Source organism: Anser cygnoides, chromosome 1 (assembly GCF_040182565.1).
Source record: "Anser cygnoides isolate HZ-2024a breed goose chromosome 1, Taihu_goose_T2T_genome, whole genome shotgun sequence".
In the NCBI taxonomy this organism is placed as follows: domain Eukaryota; kingdom Metazoa; phylum Chordata; class Aves; order Anseriformes; family Anatidae; genus Anser; species Anser cygnoides.
The window spans coordinates 196,012,166-196,028,523 of NC_089873.1; the positions used below are offsets into that span (position 1 = coordinate 196,012,166).

General features: G+C 36.7%; 1 protein-coding gene across 8 annotated transcripts in view; it reads right to left on the reverse strand.

Moving 5' to 3' along the window:
- Window positions 1-16,358, reverse strand: part of GRIA4 (glutamate ionotropic receptor AMPA type subunit 4) — a 224,035-nt gene that overhangs the window by 36,924 nt on the left and 170,753 nt on the right. For all 8 annotated transcript variants that reach the window (XR_007168812.2, XM_013178125.3, XM_013178131.3 and 5 more), the window contains exons 11-13: window positions 11,880-12,250; window positions 10,336-10,534; window positions 5,989-6,236 (exon numbers count right to left, since the gene is read on the reverse strand). Coding sequence is in view for 7 of the 8 variants with exons in the window: in XM_013178125.3 (XP_013033579.1) it covers window positions 5,989-6,236; window positions 10,336-10,534; window positions 11,880-12,250 (818 nt within the window). In the remaining variant the exon portion in view is untranslated. The remainder of the gene's footprint in view (window positions 1-5,988; window positions 6,237-10,335; window positions 10,535-11,879; window positions 12,251-16,358) is intronic.

A 16,358-nucleotide genomic window follows, 5' to 3' on the forward strand; every position in this document is an offset into this window, starting at 1 on the left:
GAAACAATTGCCTGTATTATGATGGTGCTGCTTATGGGCAAGACTAGGCATTCTGGCAGAATAAGAGAAACAAATGAAAAAGAATTGAACTTGCTTCTTCTGTATCTCTCGTCACTGTAACAGACATATGTCTCCAGTATGACCTGGGTAGGTGCTTGGACACCAGTGTTGCCAGCTGGATGGATGGCTAGCCAGAAGAAGAAATACCTGTTTTCCTCTCTGAATCACCAGAACAATTCAAATGCACGCAGGGCACAGACCTGACATCAGTGACCCAAGTGTATGTTACCTCTGCCTATTTCTGTATCTTTCTAGGAACAGGAACAGAGATATGTAGAAAGACACATGGTAGAATAGCTCCATCACTAATACTAGTTTAAAAATAAATTTATGAAGTCCTTTGAACAATATAGGGTGCATCAAAGAGTGGACATAAAATAAGCATTTGCTTACAACACAACTTGCACACGGAAGCTCCACTCCTGGGAAAACTCTATGTTTTGTCAAGATTCATGGATTCCACAGTACAAAACCTCTGAAAAACTCTAGTGAAAGAGAACTGGGCTCTATCTCTTCATAGCGTATTAACAAAAAACAGCTTTGACAGTGAATGATGATCTGGGAAATCTTTCTACAATAAGATCCTTATACTCCAGTCTCTGAAAACATCAAGGTCAGAATTTGATAAAAAGTTTAACGCTCCCATCAGAAGATATTATACTATCAGATTTATTCTTATTTTCCTAAGATTGTTTCACGTCAATGAAAAATGTCCAAAACAAAGAATAAGGAATATCCCATCCTATGCAAGGTCTATCAGTATTTCATATTAATGTGCATGCATTACCAAAGTTTTCCTTGAAACACAAATTTCTAACCAAGGGACCAGACTGGATATATATGTGAAAAGCAAAGGACGACACTGTCAGCTTTAGTACCACATGGAAACTAAGAACTGCAATTTTAGAGATTTACCTGAAAAAAATAGGACTAGCTAAAGTCACTGAGATCAAGACAGTAGGTTGTAAAGCCCACAGATACCCCCATCACAACAGATCTTTTTTACCTTATTCACATAAACTTGCGGGCTTCTTCAAGAAAAAGGTCCCTCCATCACAGAGCCTTCTCTTAAAGCTCTTTCAAGTACTGCACAATTGTATCAAATAGGTAACTGCATAATATATTGACAGGGCACCCTGAGGATGCCTTTTGCACTCCAAGCTCTCTCCAGGGAGCTCCTTCCTTGTGAGGGATAGAAACCAAAGTCCACAGCTTAACTCACATTGCACTTCTGCACTTCACACCAGTTGCTAGAACAAACAGAAAATTACATCCACATCACCTGCTTCAGTGGAGGAAGAACTGGCACTTTAGCTGGTGTAAGGAGTCAGCTCATGTCATCATCTATCACTGTGTGGCCTTTTTCTCCTTCCTCGCTAGAACATGAACAATTCCTTCTAAAGTCAAAGTGGAATTATTCTTTTGCTACATTAAAAGAATAAGGACTTGAATAATGAAATATAGAATCCTATATTCATTTCTATAATCACTCCCTGTAATTGCAAAAGCAGGAACTTAATGCCGCTCTGGATTTCATCAGGTTGGTGAAGGACCACCACCAATCTCTAAAATATATCAGCACATTTATTCACACGACAGTTTTTAATTATGCCACTCTCATGTAACAGGACTCAAAGTGTCTCAGCAGACACTCAAAACCCGATCAGCTTTCATTTATTCACACTGCACACTGTGGGCTGCAGGCCAGGCCAGCACAATGCCCTCAGTTAAAACAGTCGTGGCAACAATGACAACTCCTGATGTTTTAGCTTAACCTGTCATCTTTGCATCAAACAGCTTCATGGTACAAAAAAGTAGAAAAAGCTTTCAGTGTACCTTTAAGACAATATTGCCCCTAATTCATTTTTCATTACCTCTTAAGAGTGAAGAACTTTTGTGTCCATCACTATTCAGACTTGTCTATGATGCCTACGTATCCAAAACAGAAATGCACAGGCATGCAAGGCGCAGCATTTGCATAGTACAAGATCTCCAGGTACTGTCCTCTAGAAACAAAGACTACTGCAAGTGGCAAGGCAGACAAGCCAGGGGTGGTCCACAATGGCCATGAGGCCGTCTTCCAATGACACCACATTTACAAAGACAGGTCTTGCTAAGCAGAGAAGTGGCACTCTCTTAATCGCCTTTCAATACACAACCTTTGAAGAAAAAAACTCATTATTTCACGCTGATTACTACACAGTAGTTTTGGACAGATACCTACCGTGGTGGGAAGAGAAAACAGTAGGGACAGCTGGGTAGTGCTATGAGAGAAACTCAATTTTTGTTGTGACCAGAGTCTTTGCCCTCAATCACACATTCCTTTTTAAATGTTAGTCCTTTATCAAATTATCTAGAAATGGATATCACTGAAAAGGAGGGAAGGAAGGAGACACACCTGATGTGTAGAGTGGTACTGCCCAGCGGGCATAAAAGAAACACACATCAGGCATTTCCCATTCTCTTCCATCCAGTGATATGCATGAATCCTACTACTCCACCAGCACTGAGAAAAAACCAAATTAGCCAATAGCTACTGGTTGAACACTGCAGGAGTGTGGCATGGAACCCGATAAGGAAGAGTTTCAAATTAAAATCCACTATCGTGCTCATGTGTAGGGTCATGAGCAACAGAGAGACCCATCCCTGGATCACTCTGACAGGTGGATTTCATCTGCATGAGCGAAGTGATGGGTGTGTGCTCTGTAATGAACATGGGAACAGTGATGTGATGGCAGGGTACCATCACCAGTCCTGTGCTACAGAAAAAGAATCTGACTAAGTCTCCCCCACTTTCTGTCTGTGCTACATCTGTGAAAACATACAGTTTGATTCTCCATATACTCACATTAATTTTATGCAGGTGTTACTGCATTTTCAGTGAAGAAACTCCTGATTTATAATGATTGTAGGTAGGAGGATGATTAAGAACAGAATACCTCAAGTGAAATAGGTATTCAAAGAGCTTAGTAAATAATTTGATATGAATAATTCATTTGAAATAAATTGATATTTTCCCCTAGTCCTGAAGAGACCAAGAATAGAGTGTGAATGTTTAACATTTATATGTTACTTGCAATTATTTGTGAACTACATCAAGTAACTTGTGGTTTACACATAATTCAAATAGGAAATTATGATTATTAAATAAAACATAAAATTTACAACTCCCACAGCAAATTACGTCTTTTGACTAATTTATGTAATGATCTTAGCTAGTCTGCCCTTCATGAATTTCAAACTGCATGTTCAATATTTGCAATTATCTGTGCAGGCAGCAGTTACATAAGTCATCTGACCAGTAGCAGTCACACCACCATGTGAGATGCAGTCAACATAGAAAAACCAGCACACTGTACAGTTTCAAAGAGTTCAGAAAATACTGAAGCATGCAGTTAAAAATTACAGCTGAATCTTTTCCCTTCAAAAGCACATGGGTAGGAAGCTTGTCCCTTCTTCACTGAGCACTAGAGTCTATTGACATACATGGATGAGGTGGTAGGAATGTGAGGTGTTGCTTATTCTTTCTTTTTGTCCAGAACATTAAGTTTGTTGCTTAATGTTTTTTAATGGGTGAGCAGCACCAACGTGTTGCTTGAGGTTTGTCACTGGGGCTGGAGAGGGAATTGGGTGCAGCAGGAGAACAAGCAGCTTAGCACATGTGAAAGAAAGGCTCGGGAAAGGCATGGATATTGACAGCCAGTCGAGACAGCTTGAAAGAAGATTTGGTCCGATTTTCAGGTTGGGTAAGATTCACCCTTTTTGAAATATGTTTGAAGGTAGAAGGTGAAAACTAAATGCTGTTAATCACATTGGCCTCGTGTTAGTTGCTGACCCCAACTTAGACCACACTGTGGCCTCACTGAAACCTATGGGATCTTCGTCTTCAGCTGGGATGGAACCAGGATTTCATACTTGATCCTTACAATAATGGCTTTTATTTTCTTTATTTTGTTCTTATTAAACTGTCTTACTAGGCCCTCTTCCTTCTAAATCTAACTGCTTGTTTAGATGTCTAGGACCTGTTATTCCTACGTATTTTTATCTCGCCAGCTAAACAAACCTGAAATAAACCTAAATGTGACACAAAACCACTGGCTGCTAATGCTTAGTATAACAGGCTATCTGTTATTGGTGGTGTTAAATACCCTGCAGAAAATAATGAGAGGGAATAAAGAGCACCACAAAGCATGCTTAGAGCAAACAGCCCACTGCTAGGATATATATGTGAGCAGCTAAAATGATTCCTAAAAAGTTTGGCCTGGCTTTGGCCAGTAAAGCATGAATGTGTCAGCAATGGGCACTTCTTTAATAGCTGAGCTGCAGTAAAAGCAGCTCCACTCAACTGCAGTGCTTCCTTCCACTTCTAGGTTGTCTGAAGCACTGAGAAGGAAATAGCAATATATTAGAAATATATAATAAAAAAATAAGTGTCTGTGTGCTTTGAAAATATATCTAGATGATAATCACACTTTCCTATTATCTGCTGCCTTCTACTTGAAGAACCCAGTGAGCTCAGGAGATGGTTTTCTTTACAATTAATATTTTTATTGTTGACATTTCCCCTCTCTCGTCTCTGTATATTCTCTTACCGCTCTGTTCAGTCATGAATATGACAGTTTTTAAATCTGTGAGATACTGAATGTTAAGGACCAAAAATTCACTCGGTCACCAAAATAATTGACTTGATTTTCTAACCCTGCACATACAAACCTTCTTCTGTTGCAGATGGAAATGAGTCTGGTGATACTCCCATCCCCATCACAGCAGGACAGCTAAGGCTGCTGAGGTTTGTGGTATCATGTGCAGGTTAAATCAGTGAGTTAAGAGTGAATCTAGTTATCTGCATAGTGGCTAAGATGCCTTCTCTGCAGTCATGGACGTAGACAGGTATCTCTGGTTGTTTCCTGCACATAACTGTCTCCATCTGCACTTGCAGCTCCTCCCCTCAATGCACCTCATCTCCCTTGTGACTATTTCATCAGAGCCCGTTTCAACCCTTATTTGTGAGAACATGTGTGAAATCTGTGCAGTGGAGTGCTGGTTGCTCCATGCTCATTTCCTCTCCCCAGCTCACATCCACCCTACCGCTGTAAGACACCACGGACCACAGCCCCACAGTTTTTGAGTTATTCTTATACTTTGAATAAAATTGGCAAGTCTACCATAGGAAAAAGACAATTCTGTTTGTCTTTGAAGACACCACAATGGCAAATATTGCCAATTTTAACACAGAACTAGTGCCTATACCTCTATTTCCTTCAAAATTTGAATGAAAAGCAAATGTTCTCTCTGGTAACCAAAAACTCTCCTACTTGACTGAGTGTGTCTGATACCAAGAAAACAAAAATACTGGTAAGTTTGAAGGCAGTACTGAAATGCATAATGCTAGAAACACAAACTTTTTTTTCTTTTTTTCTAAATAAGAAGGCGCTTTAGTAAAAGTACTTTAATGAAGCTGCTTTAATGAAGGAATAATTGCCTTTAAGTGACGATGTTTGAAAAAAAGATATTACAAGCAACTTCTTATTCAGAAATCAGCAGCCAGAATCAATAAAAAAAACATAAAATGTAGGCAGATACTGATGTGGATAATGTATGCATAATACTGCTATAAAGAGTTGAATTTGGTGAAAAAAGCTGATGAAATAGAATAGGTGATGTTAATTCTATTGAGGCTGACTTCAAGTAGCTAGTGTTCAACCAGTTTGGTTTTTATATGGCCTTGAAAGATATGCCAACTATAGCTGCTTAATCCATATTGCAATTAGAAACTGTTACCTTTGTTGATCAACAAAATATGAAATGGAAGAAAAGAAAAATAACATACCATGTTCACACACAAAACAAAAAGAGCTATATCAGGGACATCAGGGAAGGTGGAATACTATAACAACACATTTTATATTGTTATACTATTCCACCCACCTTAATGGAGAACCCTTCGGTGTGGCTACGCCATAGCCTTTCGAATCCAGATTTCCTCCCACTTTCATGGTGTCACAAGGCTTTCGTTGCTCAATGTATTCATTCATGGTGGACTCCAGCAGGAAGGCAAACTTGCCCTTGGATTTGCGGACACGAGCTACTCCCTCTGCAGTAGTCCTAGTGAACACTGACGGCTCTGCTGATTTCATGTAGGTCCACATCTTTTCATACACTGCTATTTTTGATCTCTGGAGAAAATCAAAAAGAAGTTAGAACAAAATAATGTTGCAACATTTCAGAGTGGCACTATTCAAAATAAAATCAATAGCATTTAATTTTTCAAACAAGTGGGGTTGGGAAAATCTGACTTGGATAAGGATTTTTTTTTTAATTTCATGATTATTGAAAAAAATATATATAAATACTATAAAATCACATATCACATTTAGGCCCAGTTAGCCTCTATCAGTTACAGATTAAGGCAGTTCACACAGTCAGAGTTCACACAGTCAGTGTTATAAAGTGTGTTTTAGGGAATTATACACAAAATAGAAATCCATAACAGATTTGGGAAAGAGAAAAAATAAAATAATCCCCCATAAACACTGAGATAAATCTTGAGACAATTCTTAGCTCTAACACTTGCTTCTTACACCATTAAAACTACAATAGCTTAAATAAGATTTCTACTTATTCGGTAATTCAGAGTCCAGAATTGATTCAACTTACATTCAGAAAGTCTGTACAACATTTCAAGACATGGGTCACAATAAAAGATATAAACATCAAACTGGATGAAATATGGTATTAAAGGAAACATATGCTGGGAGTATTTTATCTTAAAGAAATATTAGGTATGTTTTTAGAACAGCAGTATCAGTGGGTTTATTTCAAAGACTGATCTTGAAAGTAATTGGGTAAGAAATATGCAAGATTGGGTAAGAAATGTGCAAGAATTCATGGCTTAGTTGAAGGTTTTCCTGACTTGGAATGTGTGGTGGAGTCACAAATAAAGGCTTTAGCGAAAATAAAACTTAAGCAAAAATAAAAACAAATAAAAAAAATAATTAGGAAGGGAAGAATTCAAAATGGGAAACCTCAGTGGTGAGACTACTGTCAAGATGAGAAACTTCCCATGCTAGTTATGTTCATTCAGCAACTCCTTTGCTTCATCCAGCAACAGTGATATGCAAAGCAGCAGTGTGTCAGCTGAATGTTATCCAGAGTTTTTATTTAATGAGAGATGGCACTTGTGTTCTCTTACACATGGTGTAAAAAAGACTGTTTTTACCCATGACTCAAGTCAGCTTTTCTCTGAGTCAACACGAGTTTCAAGCAAAATAAGAACTGGTCTGTGAGCTCATTCCTATGCTACGCTGAGCACTTCAGGAAAATATTATTTTTTATTATAAGGCCCCAAAACAAAGGATCTTGGAATATTTAAACAAATATAAAATCCTATCATCTAGGTGTTATTTCAATTTAGAGTGGCTTAAAAAAGCCTGGAACCAAACCTTTGCATAGGTAAGAGTAATTTCCCTGAGGCACTGCCTTTTAGCAATTACTGACTGATTGTATTATTACTTAGAAACTGGTTTGTTAGTGAAGTACGTCCAACTTGAAAGTAAGAGACATTTAAACAGAATTGTTCAATAAAAATACCACACAAATTATCCTTTCTTTTTTATAGCTTGTCTGTATGCATCATTTAATCTGTCAAACACAATAAAACTTAAATGAATAACGGTTGTGTATGTCCATAATCACATCCTGACTTGTCACCCTTTCTTTCCACTGCAGACACATCTACTCTTCATTTACATAATAGTGACTAAGAGCAGAGCCTAAGCCAAGACACCCATGTGTTCCTTTTGCTCTATACTAATATAATTTCATGGATTTAAACTTACAGAAAGAAAAAAATGGAAGAGAACAGTAATGAATCAGGCTTACTTTCAGAGTATTTACTTGCCTTTGTCTACCTTCACTTTCAATCACTTACATCTTAAAATTCTTATAATGAGATAAACATATAATAGGTCACTATCCTTCAAAACTAAAACCACGTAACACATAAAATAGCACTATTAGGAATAAGAAATTACACCCTAAACCAATTAAAAAGTTGCATTTAAATTCATTTTTTCAGGATTTAGTTTCCTTTGCTTATCAAGAGACAAAAAATATGGAAAGTCTGACAAGTCATCTGCTCTGTGAGAACGTTCTTCTCCCAAGCTTTCATTTGTTAACATTCAATGTATACATGTCAACCCAGAGTGAAAACTGAAGAGCGAACCAACAGATATTCCTTATTATCATACTAAGAAAGCTTTGTAGCTTTCCCCTGCAGTCAATCAGGCCAGAATGATTTTCTTTTAGGGCTTTTTCTGAGTAAGATTGCTAAAGCTAAGCTTTTTCCTCTTGTTCAAGCTGCTTTTTTCAACTCTTGCTGTTTCCAAAACATAGAGTAAATAGCCAGTAGAATCAGTCTTATTTTTCTTAATGATGTCTTTAAAATGACTTTTTCTTTTTCTGTTTTCAGTCTGGATTTAAAGCTGAATGAATAGCTGTTCTGATTTTCTGACATTTTGATCAGAAATGATCAAATGATAAGAAAATGTCCTGAAGGATCAGACTCATCCAGAGAGTAATCACTGATGGAAACGTTACTCATGACTCTAATTCTAAAACTGATGATGTTTGCTTCCAAACACACCAAAAAAAAAAAAATCTGTTAGAATTGGGAAACCTGTTAAGAATTGGGAAACAAGCCTTCTTGTACTATTGTTTGAGGCGAGGTCTGAATGTATACATTATGCAAACAGTATCATCCATCAGTGATATTTTATCTTTGTCCCTTTTTTGTACAAAATAATTTTTAGAAATACTGCATACAATAGCATTAGCAATCACTGTACTTCTGCAGAGATTAGAAACCAATTGATGACAGGGCTTCAGCTATGCCATTAAAAAAAAAAAAAAGATCATAAATCTAAATCTTGATTAAGCATCAAATTCTGCATCTGCAACTTGGAAGTGTTTGGGGTTACTTTTAATGTTTCCTTTTATATTTTGAAAAAAAGGCAAAAATATAAACATCGATTTTACTTTTTCTCTTAATCTAGAAAACTAACTTAGAAAATCTAGAAAACTAACTTAGATTAAACTCCCTGGACAGCTTCATTATGTGAAGGCTGAACTATTGTGTGTTCATTAAGTGCCATTTGTGTCTTATAAGGCATCCTCATTTTATAGCTAAAAGCATGCAAGAAAACGTCTTCAAGTTCCCTCTGGGGCTATCACTTGCAATAAAACAGTTATTTCACTACAGACCTTTTGGGGGACACTCAGCAGCTGCCCTGGAATTGGTACTATCTGTAGTTCACAAATCCCATTCATAATTTGGTTAATAAATGAGTGACTTCAGTTTGGCCAAGCTGAAAACATTCAAGCTATGTGGGACACAGAACAGTTCCCTTTCAATAAGACAATAAGAAGAAATTATCACCCCATCTTCCTTTCCTCTAAAAATGCCTTAACCTGTAGCTTTCAGATAAATAATAATAACAAACAATTTAATTTCCAAGGAAGAATTACTGGCTTACAGCATTTATTCAGAGCCATGTTCAAACAGTAAACTCACACACCTTCAGTCACCTAATCTTAACTTTCATCTGCTAGAGACATGAAATAAAGCAGGACCGGTTGTTTATGATGTACTCTTTGTGATGACCAGGCTCCTTTTTTTCCAGCTGGCAAAGGAAGAGGATTACATACAACCACACAAGCACAGGAAAGCAAATGAAAATGAAGTAATCAATAGAGACAGCACAGACATATAAGTGGTTATTTAGGCTATTTCCTAATGTTACAACCACATTCCCCCAAGATATATTTTCTCTTTATTATTCATCTGAAAGTCAGCAAATTAAAAAATGCATGTCCTGTCCACCACTCAAGACCCTAAAGCAAAATGCACACAGCCAAATCCATAAGTAGAAGCAAAACCTGCAAGACTGCATGTTATCATCATAGAGTTTCAATGCTGCACATCATTTCAGTGCTGTAGCTTCAAATGAATCAATAGTGCAATGCTGCTTTAATTATCACTGGCTCCAGTATCCCTTGGGGCAGCTCTTCTCCCCTTTGTGACAGGATCAATAAGCTTTCCACAAATTAAAATAACTGGAAACTCCAACAAATGGTGTCAGGGGGTAAAAATGTAGGTAAAGTATTGCAGGAGTTACAAAGCATATTATATATAATTGCAAAATAACATTTCACCCTTGCGAGCATCTATCAGAGTGGTCAGTAGGGAGAGCTGTTCTAATGGACATGTCAACTTACTCTGAAGAACTCTTTGGTTGACCCTGAGTCCAGTGTCCCGTAAGCAATTTCAGTTTGTTTGGCAAGGTCTTCTGCACTTTCTATGGGCGAGACCATTCGCTCAACAGTCAAGAAAGCAGCGAGGTTAGCAGTATAGGATGAAATAATGATGAGCGTGAAGAACCACCAGACACCTCCAACAATGCGACCTGAGAGGGATCTAAACATGAATAAGATAATGCACATTTTCCTGTCTCTTAAGCCACAAAGAGAGAAAGAGAGAAGACAATGTTATTACAGAACATGTCATTATGTAACAGTCAGTGGGAGGGAGATTATTTGCTTTTTGAATTCTAATATATGCGTTTTCTCTTGAATCTTAATGCCTATGGTACAGAGTCCACTGTACTAACACATCACACATATACAGAAGTATGAATTCTGTTGAACAGTAATCCCAATGTTCTTATTATTTCAGGAAATTATTAACGTCAAAAATTTTGTCAAAAATCCTGGGTAGATAATCACTTTTGGGAGACAAAAGTAAAGCATGGCAGTTGCAAATCAGTAGCTTTCTGTTTCCTCGTTAAAAAAAAAAAAAAAAAAAAAAAAAGCCTTAGCACATGGGTTATATTGGCTCTAGGATTAAAATGTTCCTGTCACCCATACAGCATATGTTCAGTTATCACAAACTTATCAAACGTCCTACAAGCTACTATAAAAAATTGACTTTTTCACTTTTTTTGTTATTTAAGAAGCAAGTATTTAGTGGAAACATATTTAAGTTAAGTAAAAAGTATATTTTCCATTTTAACACTGGTAATTTGATGAGAAGGCTGTTGAAGAGTAACATATTAATCTAGTATCAATCATCAGCAATTTTATTGCTAACTTCAATAACAGCAGAGTTAGGCCAATGCTGAATGCTGTCAAAATCTCACTGTTAATACAAGTTTGAAAGATTGGGTCATCATGTCAAAATAAGAAGTTGTAGTTACTGCACACTAAAGTTCCAGAACATCTAAAAAGGTTGAGAAATTCAGGACTGGGGTCACATATTACATCTGAGGTAACCCACTCTGTAAGGTCTAGCTTGGCAATACAACGTGGTTTCTCAGAAACAGACGACCAAATATAGTCTCTCTCGTAGACAGTGATATCCTGGAAGCAGTGCTGCAGAACTTAATAGGGAACAGAAATGGGACATTCATTCATGCAAGGCAAATACTCAGCATAATAGTGTGCATTTCATAATTGCAATACAATGGAACTAATTTAGCAACAACATAATTCCTCTGAAGTCGACTCAGTGGAATTGCCCCTGTGCGTACCTGCTGTTTCTGAGAGCTGTTTGTGATTTATGCACATTGACATATGTAAAATAATAATGTCTGAAATTCAAAACAGATTCTCTGTTGCCCTTATCACAGCTATTAAAAAAAAAAAGAAAAATGAAAAGACTTCCTAAAGAATGAACCTCAAAACACTGCCAGGAAAATAAAAAGGAAGATTTTATGCTTCAGTGTTGAAGATAAAATGCAAATGTAAAAAGATTTGACACAAACCTTGGGGAAATATCACATCCTTGTTGCATAAAGGCACCCAGGGAAAACCAGAGGCTGTTGAATATGCCAAACTCATTGGGAGGTTGGTCACTGGGTCCTTCTTTCCCATCCTCTGGTTCTTCTGTGTGCCACTCGTATGGGCTAAACCTGCTAACTAGGAACAGGACCACACTGACACCAATGTAGGCAAAGACTATGCACATCCAGATCTCATACGCCAAAGGGTCCAAGAAGGAAAACACTCCTGGTTTAGATTTCTGGGGCTTTTTGATCATAATGGATATCCCCAAACTCATAAAAGGCTTAGAAAAATCAATGACCTCTTCTCGTACCAAAGTGATGGTCAGAGGCGCAACAGCAATCTCTGCTTTCTATAAAGAAAAAAGAAATATAGATGTATATATTAATTGGAGTTGACTTATACTCAGCTAAGCAGCTAATTCCAAAAATATGTTATCAACATCAGGACACTGTGGCTTATGTTCTTCACACCATGTTTCTGTTTCTTTCTATTACAGTCAATACGCTTTTAGTAAGACATATACACATTGCAGAGTTCTATTTTACAAAATTATAGAAATACTTAGTTTTCCTGCTAAGGGGAAGACTCTGAGATCTTGCAGAGGAGAGCAGCAGTGTAGGTAGATCATTTTAGGTATTCATTTAAATATAATATAAAGGAATTAAAGTAAGAATGCAAAATAAGAATGGCCTTATTGTCAATGAATGTATAGGGATTATTTTATAAAATCCCAGAAAAAGTTATTTATTACTGTATTTTCATAAGGTACAATCATTTTTTATGGGCAAACCAGCTCGTAGTCTCAAGTAAATTTGAAATTCCGTGAAGCAGCAAAGGTGATTAATTAATACCACAATGCCATAAAACTACACAAAATATCTTGGGGGAAAGATAGTTCTGTAAGAATGAATCAAGTTTTAAACAGTGCAAAAAGGCAAGTATACGGAAAATAGATGTGCAAAATTATGCAGGTAAAGGATGGAAATTGTATTGAATCAATTTCCATCAGAGAGAGAGAAAAAAATTGTTTCTAAACATGTTTATAATGAAATGCCAGTCTTGAATGAATCATTACCGATGATGATGGTGATTAGGGCTGCTAATAATGATGTCTACATTAACTATAAAGGTATTGCAGCTGTGCTAATGTGTCATTTTTTGCTCAGGCACTTCATATGACACCAAGGTTTGCTCCTTGCCTTGCCTTGCCCTGCAAGCTAAAGCTGTCATTATAGCAGTACATAAGCTGGGAATTGTAAGAGCAACTGGGACAGAATATGCACTGGTAGGAGGGGAGCAGAGATGCAGAAGCTGCTGAAACCTTTTTCCTGTTCATTATCCCAGGCGGACTCTCAAAGCAGAGCCCTGTCTCTCTGGCTACCCTGGACATCTTAGCTGATGGGCTAAAGAGGGTAACTGAGTATATTTTAAATACTTTGTTTTTGTTGTAAATAAGGTGGACTCAAAACCTGCCTTCAGGCCTTAATATATGAGATAATCTGCCTGTATATCCCCCCATCCCAGGCCCAGTTGTCTTCACAGGCACACGGAAGCTATTCATAAATCTTCATAGTATAACTGTCTTCATTTTCTTTTCTAAATAGTCAGTTGGCCCAAATTCATCTTACTGAGTAGCATCTTCAGATACAATACATATTCCATAGTTTATCAAAGCATTTAAGCATGTTTGCCTTTTAGTAAGTTCTTAAGGGCATTCATACTCAGTAAAATACACAAGGATATATTTAAATCCCATCAATTTCAGTAAGATTAAAACATGCTGAAAATTAAGGATGTGCTTAAATAGTTTGTCTAATCCAAGTGTTACATAAATAGCTTGCGTGATAAAGAAAAAGAGAAACTGCAATATAGGATTTTTGTCATCTAAAAACTTTAAAACAGATAAATGCACTTAAAGTAATATGTTCTTGTTATTTTATATACTAAGTTATACAGAGGTATATATATTTTATGGAATTTAATTTAAAACTAATGTAATGTAGTTTTTAAAAATCTGTATTGGTAGCTGTATAATTTTGAATAATTCAAAAGAAGTGACTCATTCCAATGCAATAGCCCCCAAATGCAAATTTATATTTAAATTATTATATATTAATCATCAGGTTATATCTCTCATTCTGAAATAGTTGTGATGCAAACACTTATCATAATATTATGTAAACATATCACAATTTAAGCAATACAATTAAAATCATAATTTTGCAAGCATATCAGACATTTCTGATGCTAAACATTATAATAATGGGTAAACATTATAATAATAATGCTAATTCTCTGAATTTTAATGTAAATTTTGTAATATAGGGCATTTTAAAAAATCTTACTTCTTGATGTCTTATAATTTCATGAGTCTGACTGAAATAGATTATATGTTATCAGTAAAAAGTATGAAAAAGAAATAACTTCTAAAATATATTTTAAAATGTTCTGACAATTGTAAGTAGATTATGGTGCCTGTAGTCTAAGGACTGTATGATGGTTTGGTTTACTGGCACTGCAGCATATTTTTGTATTTCATCTCACTCATCACTCCCTTTTTCTAGAATGATGGTTTCTGTCCTTAAGAGTCAGTTATTTTATATCCCTAAATTTTAGTTGTTGTGAATGCCTAATGTGGAGTCCTTGAAATGAAATGGCTCAGGGAAACTGGGATCTACAACTGCTAATCTTTGCTGTATTTGTCACATAGTGATGTCTTTATTAATGCTTGGTGTAAATGTTCATCTTGGTTACTGGGCTTCAAAAGTGTTGGCTAAGAATTGATTTTGTGTACGTGTGTGTATGTCTGCAGATTGTGACTGGCCTTAAAACAGGGATTCCTGAAGGTCATTAGTTTTTACGATGTAAGGTGGAAAAGTGATGGCACCATTTTGGTGGTAGCTGTGGAGATTAATTTAAAGACCTAATTAGCACTCTGCATGTTGTATGCAAAACATTGGATGAGCTCCATCTTACCAAATTAAAATGCCTGCAGAGCACATGCAGAACTAGAACTACATCGGAACAAGCCATCTATGCAACCCTAAGGAGTTAAAGAGAAGAAATAGGAACTTATTCCATTTCACTACAGTAGCAGTCTAATGTCAGATTGTTCATAATGTAGATAAACCATTTTCATGTCAGTGAATGTAAGGGGACAGTATGCAGATAGATCACAATTAGATGCCTAATACTTGGAAAAAATGCAGCCTACTCAATCTGATCATACTATTTACTGTTTTGTAGGACTACTGTGCAACATGTTAAGGTTTGCATAAACCCCTTGTTGAAAGTTAAATAGTGACAATAGCCGTGCATTACAAATATCAGTGTTTCTGCTTTGCCCAGTTAATGTACACCATATAATTACAGATTTAAGTGATTAACAATATAATAGTTGTGCAAACTATTCATGATTTGGTTCCCAGTGAAATTTGTTTTGACAAAGACTAATGATACTTCACACTTGAAACAACTGCATCTGTAATAGCATTTCAATCAAGGCTACACCACTACAAGTACAGATGGATTCTGCACCCTTTCGATTCTATACAATGGGACTAGACTAAGTTTGATGGTAGAGATTTTCACTTTTCCAGAACACATTACTGCAACCTTGTGAATAAAATCTGCTTGGTACAAGCTGTATGAAGGTAGCAAAGCTGTCTGAGAAAAGCAGCAAGTAATTTCAACTTCAAAAGCACGTAGCTTCTCAGATTTTAAACAGAACTGAATTCTGACCTTTTGTGTTAAGCAGTGAAAGAGTAGCATTTTGTGTCAGGAAAATGAATATTTAATTGGGGCTGACTGTTAGTGCATTTGGAAACACCTGTTACACATGGTTAATGGCATTTCAACCCCAGCCAGCATTTCTTTCTGAGTAAGCTAGTTATCAAGGGCTACATAGTCCCACAGGGGACTATGGATGTCATTCAGATACATCAGGGACAAATGAACAAGATTTACTGATAGCTTTTAATATAGTGTTGGGAAAAAAATAGTAATAAATAAATAAAATAATCCCTGCCACAACCTTATGTGCATATGGGTGTCGAGGTAACATGGGATTAAATTGGCACATGCGTCCACCCTCAGTAACACAAGTAGGGCTACATGGCATTAGTGGCACCAAGGCATTGTGGCATAGTGGAAAGAGCAGGAGAGGAAGGGAGTGTCTTGTGTGGTGCAGGAAAGGTCTGCTCTCACTGGCTGGCCTGAAACCGTCTATATATCCTTTAATTTGGTTGGGAATTAGTATCTGCAAAATGTTTCCCAAACAGGTTGTCTCAATACCTTGCTAATTCGGTTGCAAATTCTCTCAATCCTGGCTGCTTATAAAAAGCCTTGCTTGAAGCACAGCCAACTACTCAGACTATTTGTGATTATGCTTTGGGGATCTAACAGAGAAGATGAACATTCCCTTACGGCAGAGCTTCAAGGAATGAAGGGCAGATTTT